We start from the raw sequence: 13,897 nt of genomic DNA, 5'->3' as shown, positions 1-13,897 counted from the left end.
TGCCAGCCCCTGTCCCCTCGTGTCCCAGGCTGACGAGCAGACCCGGGCGTGCTACGAGCACACCATGGCAGAGTGGCTGGGCTGCGAGGCCATCGTCCGGCAGCGCGAGAAGGAGTCGCACGCCGCAGCCCTGGCCAAGTGCTCCTCGGGGGCCAGCCTGGACTCCCACATCCAGAGGATGATGCACAGGGACTCCACCATCAGCAACGAGGTGAGGGCTTGGGCAGTGCCCACCCAGAGTCTGTGTGGGGTGGAGACACAGGTCCTGTCCAGCCTCCTCCTGTGCCCACCTGTGTGCCTTGCTCCTCTCTGTATTCTGTGGAAGTGAAATTCTCATTACCTGATGCACTCCTGGGGGCATGGAAGATGCTTTGAAGTAGGGGTGAGGAGGAAGAGCATGTTCCTGGCATTAAGGGGCTGTGAAGCAGGACACTGGGCTTCCTGGCTTCTTTTTCCAGCACGGAGGAAGCCAAAGCACACCCTCATCCACAGCACCTTGGGACTGGTTTTTAGCAATGCAGTGAGGAATGAGATCCACAGCCCAAACCAAAGGGTGTGGAGGGAAAAGCCTGTGAAAGGAAAGGCAGTCCTGGGAACAGAGTCCAGGGAGTGTTTCCATGAGAGTTTTGTCCTTGGAGGAGAAGAGCCCAGCATGGCAGAGCATTCCCTGACCTCAGGCTGCTGGCCCAGAGGGGAGGTGAGCGCTGGAGATTTGATCTGCTTCCCTCTGGGAAGTTTATGTGAGTGCTTTTGGAAAGAAATGAGCTCAGCCAGGGGCAGGGTGGAACTGGATGGTGCAGCTCTCAGGGTGAGCAGCTCCATTGGCTGAAGCCCTGGGAATCATTCCCATCCCCTCAGCATCTCCACCGTGGCTCTTCCTTTGGACCCACGTGTGTCTGTTCTGGGAACAGGCACTGGGAAAGGAGCTGGCAGAGTGAACACACGCAAAGTTCCCCCCTTTTTCCATCTCAACCTGAAATTTCCTGTTTTAAGTGCTCCCATGGTAATGGAGGAAAACTGTCGCCCTTCCTTTCCCCACCAGAGCCTTGCCCAGCAAACACCCACAATACAAGGGTGGGGACAGCTGCTGTTCTGAATGTGCTGCATTTTCTTAAAATCCTATTGTTTGTGTGTGATGTCATGGCCACGCTCTGCACCTCTGCTCAGCTAATGGGGAGGACTCGCTCTCATTGTGGGCTGGTTGTTCAGAGGGACCCACGGAGCCAGGCTGGTGCCTGCAAAGCCCAGCCCTTCCCTCTGTGCTTCAGCTGGAAGCCAGAACAGGGTGCTCGTGACTTTGAGAGGAGCTGCTTCCACCGAGTCTGGCTTAAAGCATCAATATTTGTCCTTGAGGAAAAGGAAAAAAGCATGAATATGCTTGGAGGGACTGTTTTATAGCCTGACTTCATCGTTTATGTAAACTGAGCTGGGCTGAGCTGCATTGCTGCCAAATTAGGACAGAGATTTGTAGAAATTCTCACTCCAGGGAGGCAGTGTGACCTCCGTGCAGGCCAGAGGAAAGCAGCTCCTTCAGGCCCAACACACAGCACTTGAACCTGACAAAGCTTTGGCCTTGTCACCCTCCCAGCAGTGTCAGGGGCTGAGGCAGGGCACTGTGCTGGGTGATGTGACAAGAACGCCCTCCGTGGATCAGATATTTACTGGATGCATTTTCTGTTTGTTCTTCACCCACAGAAGTGCCACCTCTGCTTGAGTTCCCTCACCCTGACCCCTTTGCTTTTCTTTTCTTTCTCACTTTTGCCTGTCCCCTGCAGTCCTCGCAGAGCTGCAGCTCCGGCCGGCAGAACCACGCTCGGCTGCAGAGCGACTCCAGCTCCAGCACCCAGGTGAGCACCTTGTCCCTCCATTCCTTGTCCCCACGGCTCTGCCTTAGCTTGGGCTGACCCCTCACCACAACCACAGCGATTTCTGGCAAACAGAAGCAGTGTTGGAAGTGGTAAATGAGTCCCCAGCCTGCTTTGGAGCTGCTAATGTCAGAACTGCGCTCTGCTTGGGCTGTTCAATGTTCACCTGGCAGCTCTGGCCTCACACCTGAAGGCCCATGGCTGCTCTCTGTGTTCATGGCCAGTTGAAATTTCTGCCCAGTATATAATGCCAAGCAAAGCATAGTCCTTTGTAGCAGGGATTTGTGGGCTTGGAGTTGTGCAAATGACTCAAATCCAGGCAGAAGAAGCTAAAGGGGGATTTTCCTCCCTCTCCACTGCTGGGATAATGGGCATTATGAGTACACAGCTCTCGGGCATGTAGTGCAAATGTTCCCAACACTTGCTGAATGCCTGGGATGTCTTCCCTCTTTGCAGGTGTTTGAATCTGTGGATGAGGTGGAGCAGACTGAAGTAGATTCTCAGCTGGAAGATGGCAAACAAAGCAAGATCCCCAATGGGACAGTCCCCAATGGCACATGCTCCCCTGATTCTGGGCACCCCTCTTCCCAGAACTTCTCCATCACATCAGGGTTCTCGGAGCGCAGCTTCAGCAACGAGGACAGTGCCCTGGAAACCACCAAATCCTCATCCAGCTCCCAGGGAAAGGCTGCTGGGTCTGACGTGCCAGCCCCACCAGACACGGACGGTGTCCAGCAGGAGAAGCTGCAGGGCCAAGACAGCCTGGAAGGTGAATTCCCCACTGGTGGAAGCGTGGATTTTGTCCCCATGGGCTCAGGCTCGGCGGGGCTCCTGCGTGACGGTGACGCTGTGGCCCTGACTGTGGTGGAGAGCTGGGCAGACAGCGAGGCGGAGAAGCAGAGCCTGGTGGAGAGTGAGGACAACCTCTCTGAGGAGCCAGAGATGGAGAGTCTGTACCCACAGCTGGACTCTCTGACTGTGACTGATCTGACCAGCAGTGAACCCGCTGCTCTCTCCTCCACGGGTGTCACCTACTCTGTAAGTACAGACCTGGCATGGGGGGGTTCCTTCCTGGCTGCCTCACAGCCCCACAGAGCAGCTGGGCTGGGAAGGGCCCTCTGGAGATCATCCAGTCCAACCTTGTCCAGGTGAGTTTGGGATGTCTCCAGAGAGGGAGATTCCCTGCACTCCCTGGGCAGCTGCCACTCTGCATGGGAAGAAGGTTTTCCTCATGTTGTTTTGTTTCAGTTTATGGCCATTGCTCCTTGTGCTGTCACTCAGCACCACTGAAAAGAGTCTGGCACTCTCCTTTTGGCACGTGATTTGTTTGCATGGATTGATGAGATTTCCTCTCAGTCTTCTCTAGACTGACCAGGCCCAACTCCCGCGGTCTCTCCTCATCAGAGAGATACTTCAGACTCCAAATAATCTCTCTGGCAGCTCCTTGTCTTTCTTGAGCTGTGGGGCCCAGAACTGAACACCACACTCCAGATGTGCCTCACTGGGGCTGAGTGGATTTACCTGCATTTACCCAGTACTGATCCCACAGCTGGGCATAGAGGGGCTCCCACCTTCCACCCAAACTCTGCCCTGTCGCTCCAGTGCCCTTGAATCTCTCTCCCTGCTTTTTACTGGAAAACAAATCAACTCTGCTCTTGTTTTGGGCAGCCAGAGCTGCTGGACATGTACACGGTGAACCTGCACCGCATCGAGAAGGACGTGCAGCGCTGTGACCGCAACTACTGGTACTTCACCCCCGCCAACCTGGAGAAGCTCCGCAACGTCATGTGCAGGTGGGGGCTCTGGGGGCCTTCCTGGGACTCACCTGCAGGCTGGAGCCTCAAACTATCTTGTGGTTATGGAGTTTTGCTCCTTGCCTTCCTCCCCTCATCACCCCAGCTCTGGGGCCACAGCTCCAAGGATGAGGCAGTGCCCAGACCGAGGTGTCCGGCTGTCCTTCCCCTGTGTCCTGGGGTTTTGGCCAAGGCAGGGGCTCTCTGGGCTGCCCAGGAAGCAGTGCAGCCCACCTAGCAAATGTTTTAATGAGGATCAGCCCACAGAGCTGTAGTGCTAATGAGAAAGTGCCTGAAGCACTGGAATGGTTTGTGCCTGCCCAAAATCCCAGGAGGGAGCCAGACCTGGATGCATTTCTGAGTCCCCGTGACTCTGAGCTTGCCTAGTGACACTCAAGAGGCTCAGACCAGCTCCAGCTCAGCTGCTGCTATGCAGGCAGCAAAGGCTAAAATATTATTACTCATCTTGCAAACATGAGGAGAAGCTGCTGTTCCATCAGTGCTGTCACTTCACCCGACAGCCAGAGCTGGAGATCTCTGCTGAGATTAGACATTTTGGAAAACCAGTGGGCAGGATGGAAAAGATCCTTCTTTTGTGCCAGCAGCAAATCTGAGTCCTCTCTGAACACATTTTGCCGTGCTACCAAAAAAGGGAAGATATCCCTGCTGGGCTGGGTGCTCCCTGGGACACTGGGAATGGGAGGCAGTGTCTGCAGAGAGAACCACGGGGATGAATGGAGGGAGAAGGATGAGAATGAGAGATGAACAACTTCTATCAGTCTCTGCCCTTTAAGCAATGAACCCACTGTGCTGCACTTTCCCATTTTGCTTTTCCCTGTGCTGATTTTCCCTGCAATGGCCCTGGCACAGCCCTGGGCTGACCCTGGATGTGGCCATGGTGGGGTGTTGATCCAGGACTGTGCCATCCATGCCTTACCTGGGAGGCACCACAAGAATTTCATCATTTGCAGAACAGGGGTAACAGAATAAACAGATTTACCCCAGCATCCTGGGAAGGGAGACAGGGCAGGGGCAAAGGAAGTGACAGGTGGTGGCACTCAGGTCCCAGGTCACCTCTCCTGCTCTCTCACACAGCTACATCTGGCAGCACATTGAGATTGGCTACGTGCAGGGGATGTGTGACCTGCTGGCCCCTCTCCTGGTCATCCTGGATGATGGTGAGTGCCTCTGCTCTGCTTTCCCTGTCCCTGTGTGGGGATGTGTCGGGTGGGTGGTGGCCCTTTGCAGTGGAGTGTCTGGAGGTGTGGAGCAGGATCCCGTTTGTCTGTGATGCTGCCTGGCTCCCAGGAGCCCACCCTGGAGCCAGGCTGGACTTTCTGGAGGGGCATTGCTGCTGCAGGAGCAGCAGTGGCTGTGCAGCCCTGCAGTGATGTCTCTCCTCCCTGCACAGAGGCTCTGGCTTTCAGCTGCTTCACCGAGCTGATGAAGAGGATGAACCAGAACTTCCCCCACGGAGGAGCCATGGACACCCACTTTGCCAACATGAGGTCGCTGATCCAGGTGAGCGTTCCTGGCATGGGGATGGCAGCTCCTCACACCCAAGGGGGAAAGCTGGTCCTGGGGGGGCTGAGGGAGCAGGAGGGACAGCAGGGGCTCTAAGGAATAGCCCGGAGCAATGTGTGCCAGGAAAGGAGTGCTGCTGCAGTAGGAGAGCAGTGGGATGGAGGGAAATAGGCAGAGGGATGGCTGGTGCCTTGTGTGTGCATCCCTGAGTTTCCTTTTGCTTTTCTTGACAGATTCTGGACTCTGAGCTCTTCGAGCTGATGCACCAGAATGGGGATTACACTCATTTCTACTTCTGCTACCGATGGTTTCTCCTGGACTTCAAGAGAGGTGTGTGCTGAGACCACCCAAGGGTAGGGCAGGGTCTGCTTCCAGGCTTCTCAGCTGGCTTAAACTTATTTTTAATTCCTTTTCACTTTTCCCTGGTTTATGTCTGGCTGAATGTTCTGTCTGGATGCAGAACCTGTTGTTCCAGAGCTGCTGCTGAGCCTCTCCATGAGTGTGTCCTGGGGCCTATGTCACCTGCTGCCGGGCAGAATATTTCTCCTTACAGATGACTGATGTATTGCTTCCAGCTGGAGCAGGTTCCTGTGGGAAGGAAGCACCCAGAGTGTCTCCCCAGTGCTGCTGTGAGCTCTGTGAGCCAGGGTGGGGTGAGTGGAGTGCTAACTGCTGTTCTCTGCTCACAGAGCTGGTGTATGACGACGTCTTTGCTGTCTGGGAGACCATCTGGGCTGCTGCTCACGTCTCCTCTGCTCACTACGTGCTCTTCATAGCCCTGGCCCTGGTGGAGATGTACCGGGACATCATCCTGGAGAACAACATGGATTTTACAGACATCATCAAGTTTTTCAATGGTACGGCTCGTGCTCTGTTGGGCTGAGTTTGGGGCAGCTGCTCAGGTGTGGGAATGTTTAACACCCAGAGCTCTGAGGGATCTGGTGGGGCTGGAATCCACCTGCCCTCCTCAGCAATGGCCAACCTGGATGTGTTGGTGGGAGCTGAGGTTTGGGCTGTGGTTTTCCCATCCTGGGAGCTGGTTAAGGATGGCTCTCCAGAGCCAGGGGAGGTTGGGAATGTGGGCAGCAGAGCTGTGGGCTGGGGGCTGCTCTGCTCTGAGCTGTCTGCTCTGTGTTGCAGAAATGGCCGAGCGCCACAACACCAAGCAGATCCTGAAGCTGGCTCGGGACCTGGTCTATAAAGTGCAGACTCTGATCGAGAACAAATGAAGGAGCTGGGGCAGATGAGGCACCCACAGAGCCAGGACTCCCCTCCCTTCTCCTGTTTCTCCAAGTGCCACACCTGTGGGACTCGGGTGGTGGGACACGTGCTGCTACGTGAGCTGGGAGTCCCCTGGGCTCAGCACAGGCCCTGGCTCAGACCTTCTGCAGTGACTCAACCAAAGATCCCTCCAGGTGTGTTCCTGTGCTGGGAGCAGCACCAGGCAGTGGCTTCCTGGCCTCGGAGCAGCTGCCGTGGCCACCAAAACTGCCCAGGCACTGCCACGTCCCAGGGCACAGCTCGAGGGCTGGGGGAGCAGAGCTTGGTGGCACAGAGGGAAAGCTGATTCCTTGGAAGGCTGCAACCCTTCCCTGTGGTGTGGGAAGGCAGGCAGCACAGGGATGCTGCCAGTTCTCAGCTTCTCACCAACACAACGAGGTTCTGCCAGTAAAAGGGGGGACTTTGATCACAGAAATTCCTCTTTTGATCTTGTCCCTCAATGCATTGCTTCCCCTTCAGTATTTTCTTTCTTTAGGGCTCTGTTTTCTCCCTGGGATTTTACAGTGTTCCTACAATATCTGAGCACACATGAGATTAGTTTCTGGATGGATTTTCAGAACAGCTCCAAATTCAGCATTGGGGTTATTTTTCAATGTAATGTTCTCTGAACGCTGGGAAATCTGGCCCTGACCTCCTCTGGGAACTCCAGGCTGGAGGTTTTCTTACCTGCCTTACTTTAGCTGCTTGTGGTAGGAGTCTGGTCTCTTATTGTTCCTCTGAGCTCTTGTGAGGGAAGGGCTCCTCAGAAGGCAAGTCAGAGCTCCTGATTTATCCTGACTTTCCCTCTGACAGCTTCAGGACTGGCTGTTGAGTCCCCTAAACCCACTGAGCATTTCCAGGTAGGTCTTGGTGGGCTTTTCCCACAGGCCTGTGAGAGGAAAATAGCCCAGGGTCCCTGAGTGGGCTTTGCTTTGGGAAGATGCACTTGTGTGGCCACTTTTCCTGCACAGCCTGGAGCCCACTGCATGAAGTGCCTCTCCAGCTGCTGTGTCCCACACAGGCTGCCCTGCAGAGGCTTCGGAGTCATTTTTCAACTCAGGTAAAAATAATACAGGAAGAGGAGAGGGGTGGGTGGATGGAGGGTCCAGCCCAGCTGGGGAGAGCAGTGCTGGAGGTGCTGGGCTGGAACTCTCTCTGAGGGTACTTTTCTCTCGAGTTTTGCTGCAAACATTTGTGTTCCCCCCTGGTGCAGTGTGTGCTGTGTGTGTGCTCTCCTCTGGCCCTGCTCCTGCCTTGCCACAGGGGGGAAAGGGAAAAAAAGTTCCTCCTCCCGTGGAACATCTGTCTGTGCTGGTTTGTGCTGGCTCGTGTCAGATGTTGCTGGCAGGAAAAAGGTGGCTGTCAGTCTGCACAGGAGAAAACTTCTGCTGCAGGGAAGGTCTGGGCAGCGTGGTGGAGTGGGCAAATCAGCAATTTCTGTGCTCTGGGATATGGAGGTCACAGCTGGAAAAGGCAGTGGCACATCCTGAACCCTACAGGGAAGGGCTGGGGCAGGAGGAGAGCAATGGGAAGCTCTTCACTCCTATTAATCCCAACAATCTGGGAATTCCCTGAAGCAGTAACACCTCAAAGTGTGCTGGGCTGCAGTAGCACAGGAAAAAAAAAGAGCTTGACATCTGCCAGTTCCTGTGAGAATCTTTCATCTTTCCACCAAGCAGAGTGAAAAGCTCATGTCCTCCCTCCTTCCCAAGGCTGCTCCTGTTCCCTCTGGGTTCTAGGACTGATCTGTCACCTGTCTAGAGGGAAAGGGAAGGGCTCTGTTCTCCCCTTCCACCTGCAGGTCACCTTAAACACCACCTGACCGAGCAACGTCGCTGACACTAAACCTTTCAAGCTTCTTTCCTTGGTTTTTAAACAAAAACAGCCAAGAAATTCTGCACAATATTTGCTGTCTGTATTTACTGAGAGTGTCTTTGGGCCGCTCAATAGCAGTGTTTTTTTGAATAATTTCTGGGGGGGGGAGAAAAAAAGTATTTATTTATTGATTGTACCTGACTGTGTGTCCTTGTGTGCTGGCGTGTGAGTGCGCGCTGTTGTGCAAATGGAAATAGAAATTTTCAATGTTATTTACGATATCTTGTAAATGTTTACCAGAGAATTGTGTCTATATATAATATATATACAGTATAGAGAGAAAATATGTGAACTAAGTGGGTTATTTTTTGATGGGGAGGGGTGAGGAATCTTTTGCTTCTAAGAACTGTGTGGTTTCTATAGCACCTGTTCCATGATGTGCCAATCTCTCACTGTCCCTGTGCTGGGAGAGTTGCTCTGGTGGGGCAACAGGAAGCTCAGAGCAGAGCCACCATCACACCCTCAGTTTGGCTTCATCTTGGCTCTGACTTTAAGACTGGACAAGAGGGAAAAAAAAAAAAAAAAAAAAAAGGAGGGAAAATTAGTATAAAAAAAGCTTTGTTTCAGCTGTTGGGCAAGTTCTTGTGCTTGTGGGGACCCACAGTGAGACCCCACCAGGAGCCTGTGGCTCTCTTTGATGGTTAAAAGCTGCTAGGAAGCTGAAAAGCAAAGTTTTGCTGTGCAGCTGTTTGTGGGTCTTCTCTGGCCTCAGCCTCTCCTGCCTGGCTCTGCCTCCCTGCTGGATCCCCAGGAGATAAAGCTTTGTTCTGGAATTCTGACGGGGCAATCGTGGTGCTGGAAGCCAGCAGGGATCTCTCCCAGCTGTGCAGCCAAGGATGGCCTGTTTGCCACGCAGCAGAGGCCTGGCACCAGGCTTGCCCATATACAGTAATCTTGTCTGGCCCCTTGGGGAAGAGGAATGTCTCGTCCCAGCAGCTCTGTGCAGCTGAAATCCCCCCCAACAATGGCACTGCCAGCCCAGGACTATTTTAGCCTGTTGTTGGCTCTGTGGGAACAGGCACTGGAGCTCTGTGCCTTAAACTGACAGAGGGCAGGGTTAGATTGGATTTTAGGAAGAAATTCTGCACTAAAAGGCACTGGCACACCCTCTATCCCTGGAATTCAGGACTGGGCTTGGAACAACCTGGGATAGTGGAAGATGTCCCTGGCCATGGCAAGAGGTGGAACAGGGTGATCTCTTAAATTTCCTTCCAACTCCAGCCATTTCATAACTCCATGCTTTCTGAGGAGACTGCTGCATTCTCCCCTGGGTGCAGGAGGGTGGCAGGAGCTGCCAGCCCACGTTCCCTGCCCCAGACACTCCAAGCTGAGCCTGAGGAAGGAAGGATGGGCTCCACGGGCTGAGTTCAGCTCCCATCACCCCCTCACTCAGCACCCACTTTGCTGTGGGGTTTGGGGTTTGTCTCACACTCAAGCTGCTGAGCTCAGATAATCTTGGGTGTGTAAATCCACTGAGTGTTTGTGTCCTGGCCCTGTGTTCCCACAAGGGAGTGACAAGTGGATTCTCTTCCTGCATTTGAGCTTTCTGCTCATGCAACCCTCCAACGAGCTCCTGGTACCCATCTCTTTTGGTGTCACCTGTGCAGACCCTTTAGAAGTTGTGTTTGTTTCTAAATGTGTGATTTTCCTAAGAGTTTTTCTCTTGCTCTGTCAAGTCCCTGAATCACTTTGCTGTGAATATTTTTCATGAAGACTTGAAAAAAGGGTTGGTGTTTTTTTTTTTTTTAGTGTGGGGACTTCCTGCTGTGTCCCTGTCCTGCTCTCATCCAGCCCCTGGCATAGGGAACATCCCTTAACTCATCCAAATGCACCTGGTAGTGCAACACGAGCCAGCAGTGGAACTGCAGGTGTTACCCCTTGTCACTGAAAAAAAGGTGAAAAAAAGGCTGAGAGATGGAACTATTGAAGAGATGGGTCCCAAAATCCCTGGAGACACAAGCCTTGTGGCCCAGAACAGTTTATGGGATGCAGTTCTTCTTATTATTTGGGTTCTATTTATTTATTACTTGTTTTGCCTGGATATTTTCCCTCTCTTTCCTGGATTTTCCTGAGGTTGGTTCCCTGCACTGGGAGCCATGTAGCCAATGGGCCTCTGACCAGGGACTGGACCAGTTCTGGGATTTTCCTCCCCTAAGTTTGCTTTTGAAATATCTTACAATATCTAAATCACTTTTCTCTATAGAGGCACAGTGGGAGCCTCTGAGCCTTTGTTCAGTAGGACCAAAATGATGGTCATGTCATCAAAACCTGTTTTATTTCTCATTCCATTTGGGAATTTCCCCAAGTACTGAGCATTTTACTATTGTGTGAGCACAAACTGATAGAGCACAACGTAGAGATGGAGTTCCAACCCTTCCTAGCACTATGGAAGGGTTGGAACTCGCCAGAACCTGTGTCAGGAATTCCTATAAAAGCTTTTTCGGACACCCTGAAGTAGATCAAATGCCACTGATTGTTCCTGCTTTTCCACTCAAGGTCAGCATCCTCATTGCCCTTAATAAGCAATATTTCACTGATTAAGGCATCTAAACAATTGTGGTTCTCAGTGTGACCACATTTCTGTCCTCTGATGGCCACGTGGGCCATGGCTGAGGCCATTTGGTGCCATAGCCACACATTCACACAGCTCAGTGTGTGGATTCCTTCCCAACTTTACCCAAATCCTGAACTTCCTGGAGAATGTACGTGGTTGGAATGGCCGTGAAAGTCTTTTAATGTGTCTAGTTTAATTTCTAATTTAATTTTAGATTTGTGATAAGCATATTCCACCTTAAATTCCTGTTCAGTAGTTTAATAGCTTCCTTTTAGAGATGGATTTTGCACACAGAGGCTGAGCTGTGGATGGTGCTGCAGGGGACAGTCCCTTCTCCACGGTGGCTCCTGAGCCATTAGCAGTGGGACATGACTGAGAGCAAGGGCATCAGTGCTTTGATGAGGGGGAAAAAGCACCATCTATTCTTTTTTTAAAATTATTTTTTAATGAATGAATGCTAAAGATTAAACTATGCACAAGATCTTAAACACATGGAAGTTTAAGGAATGAGTATGGCTTTGCTGCTAAGCACGATAAAGAATTGAAAATCCTGATCCTGGGTGAGACTAAAAATGTCATTGTTGTGACTATGTAAGATTGACTTAAATTCTCAGAAGTTTATCCTCTCTGGAGAGTAATTCCCAGAAGCCAGGGAATAAATTGTTTTCCTAAACAGAATTAATGAAAGGCTTTGAAAATGCAATGTGGATGTAACTTCAGACCCACGATTGTCACTTCTGTTGTTCAAAGAGTGTTCTGGAGAGCCAGGCAGGGCGACAGGGTGTGACAGCCATCGTGGGGGCTCTGTGGGACAGGGAATTACCCCTCAGCACAGGGATTTGAATGTATCTGGTGTCCTGGCATTAGACTTTTCTGTTGCCCTACACAGAATTGCTGCTTTTCTCTGTTGGATGCCATTTTGGTCTCTGGGAGTTGCTCTATCTGAGCTTAACGAGCACTTACAGCTTTTAATCTATTTGTAGAAGTGCTGCTAATGTTCTTAGATTATCTGAATTCCACACTGTGGTATAATATCTGTTTTATATTATTTTATTCATGCTTTTGGGTTTTTTTTTAATGTAAACTGTTCCTTCTTGTTGTTGAGAAAGAAAAATTAAAGCTCTATTCTCTATGGTTAATGTATTTTCAAATCAATCAGATCGTGGTGGTTCTTTCTGGCTGTGTGGTCCCTGGGAAGGCAGTGAATGGGGATACCCTGAGCAGGGAGTGCCCAAAATGCTCTGTATTTCCAGATTCCAGAGCTCCCTGTTGCTTGTGGTGAGTGTCCCCTGTGCTGGGGACCCTGCTGTCACCTGGGCTGCTTTTTGCACCCTCATGGTCCTCGCTTTCCCCCATCCCCATCGCTTGGCCTGCTCAGTCCAGCTTTGCTGAGCCTTTCCCTGTGGGCTGATATGTGGTGGTGACACCTCTGCACTGTCACCTCTGTCCTTTCTATAACGTGGAGAATTTAAGCTGATGGTGAAACAGAGCAAGAAGAGGAGGAAAAGCACTGGGGAAGGGCTGGGCCAGCTCCTTGGTGCTGTGTGGAGTGAAGTGCCCCTGACAGAGCAGATGGGGAGGTGACAGAGGGCCCTGGCAGGGTGGCAGCCCAGAGCTGGGCCTTGTGGGGATGGTTTTACACCTGTGTGTGATCCTGTGCTGCCAGGTGAGCTGTGCAGGAGTGAGGGAGTGCATTCAAAATGACCTTGGACTTCATCTGTCGAAGACCGCCCTGGGTTGCAGGGTGGCTCTGTGTGGTGGAAAAACTTCTCCTACAACCCGAGCTTCCAAAGAAAGGCTCAGCAGTCTCTTGTTGTTCAATCTCAAGGCAGTTTATTGCAAGTTATCTAAAAGATTTTCTTCTGGGGCTGCTGAGGTTTGCTCACAGCTCAGGCAGAGGCACACACACACCCTGACATCCTCTCTGACTCCTGACTGCTTCTTCTCTCCCCACCCAGGGCTGTGCTGTCTTTTATATGGTACATTACGTGTTACATGGGTACAGTTTTCCCCAATGCCTATTACCTATATTAAATGGTGCCTTTCTACTCTAAACCAATCTGTGAGTGCCAACATCACCAAGAACATGGAGGTAAGGAAGAAGAAAGAGGGAGGACAGGGCAGGCCCAAATCCCTCCATCTTAAAACCTCTGGCCCCCATGTACAAGACCAAAAACCCCCATGTACAGCACTAAAAAAATTCTCCCCTCTACTCTGTAACTACTTCTACTGTAATATCTAAACTTTTGTGATTTCTTGTTCTTCCTGCAAGGTTGGTAAATCGTTCCATGGCTCAAACCCAAAATCACAGCTGTTTCCAGCTGCCTGCCAGGGTCTCAAATGCTTCTGACCTGGGCCTGGAACCTCCAAAAACATCTGAGGGACATTTTGAGTTCCAACATTCATCTTGTTCTCTTGCCTCGCTATTTCCTGGATCAGTCTCCAGACCTTAAAACGGGCAGTGAGAGGATGGGCTGCGGTGCCTTTCTTGCAGGGAACAGGAGGGACAAGTTTTTCATCAAAAACATGAGGAGGACAAGCTGCCTGTGCCCCCTGCCCCTGCTCAGGGCTGGCACTTGTCACCCCTCTGGACTCCACAGGATCCTTGGGTGCTTGTGGATCTTCCAGCTGTTCATGAGGGATGCCATGTGTTGGAAGAGGAAAGAGGGCCCCCAACCTCCTTTCTGTGGTGTCAGTTCTTGCACTGCTCGTGGAGACAGGAAGGGTCCACATCACCCCAATGTTGTGTTTAAACAGCACAGAATTTAACTGCATTTCTAACAATGGGAATGCAAGGAAGGCTGGATGCTCGCTGCAGATTCCTGCCTCTACCTACTTATGAGAAGAGGCTTAATTAAATAAATCCTGGTATTTAATTAATCCTTAATCTGTTTGCTTCTTGAGGCATGTTTGCTCTAATGGCCCAGCCCCAGTTTCCAGTGCAGGTTGAGGTTTGCAGGGAGCTCACAGCTCAGAACTTCAAAAGCTGATGAAGACGCTCCCCAAACACGCAGAGTTTGCAAAAT

The 13,897-nt window shown here is 51.6% G+C and overlaps 1 protein-coding gene across 3 annotated transcripts in view; it reads left to right on the top strand.

The window, feature by feature from the left end:
* SGSM1 (small G protein signaling modulator 1) overlaps positions 1 to 12,022 on the top strand; it is a 36,431-nt gene extending 24,409 nt beyond the window's left edge. For 2 of the 3 annotated variants that reach the window (XM_072936015.1, XM_030286129.4), the window contains exons 17-25: positions 29 to 211; positions 1,776 to 1,847; positions 2,322 to 2,903; positions 3,534 to 3,658; positions 4,754 to 4,836; positions 5,070 to 5,179; positions 5,416 to 5,512; positions 5,872 to 6,039; positions 6,323 to 12,022. In XM_072936015.1, the coding sequence (XP_072792116.1) occupies positions 29 to 211; positions 1,776 to 1,847; positions 2,322 to 2,903; positions 3,534 to 3,658; positions 4,754 to 4,836; positions 5,070 to 5,179; positions 5,416 to 5,512; positions 5,872 to 6,039; positions 6,323 to 6,411 (1,509 nt within the window). In that variant the 3' untranslated portion in view covers positions 6,412 to 12,022. The remainder of the gene's footprint in view (positions 1 to 28; positions 212 to 1,775; positions 1,848 to 2,321; positions 2,904 to 3,533; positions 3,659 to 4,753; positions 4,837 to 5,069; positions 5,180 to 5,415; positions 5,513 to 5,871; positions 6,040 to 6,322) is intronic. The other variant, XM_030286130.4, reaches the window with a different exon arrangement.
* The last annotated feature ends 1,875 nt before the right edge of the window (positions 12,023 to 13,897 follow it).

This window comes from Taeniopygia guttata, chromosome 15 (genome assembly GCF_048771995.1).
Source record: "Taeniopygia guttata chromosome 15, bTaeGut7.mat, whole genome shotgun sequence".
Classification (NCBI taxonomy): domain Eukaryota; kingdom Metazoa; phylum Chordata; class Aves; order Passeriformes; family Estrildidae; genus Taeniopygia; species Taeniopygia guttata.
Note: the sequence above shows the minus strand (reverse complement) of the source record. Positions and strands in the feature narration are given on the sequence as shown.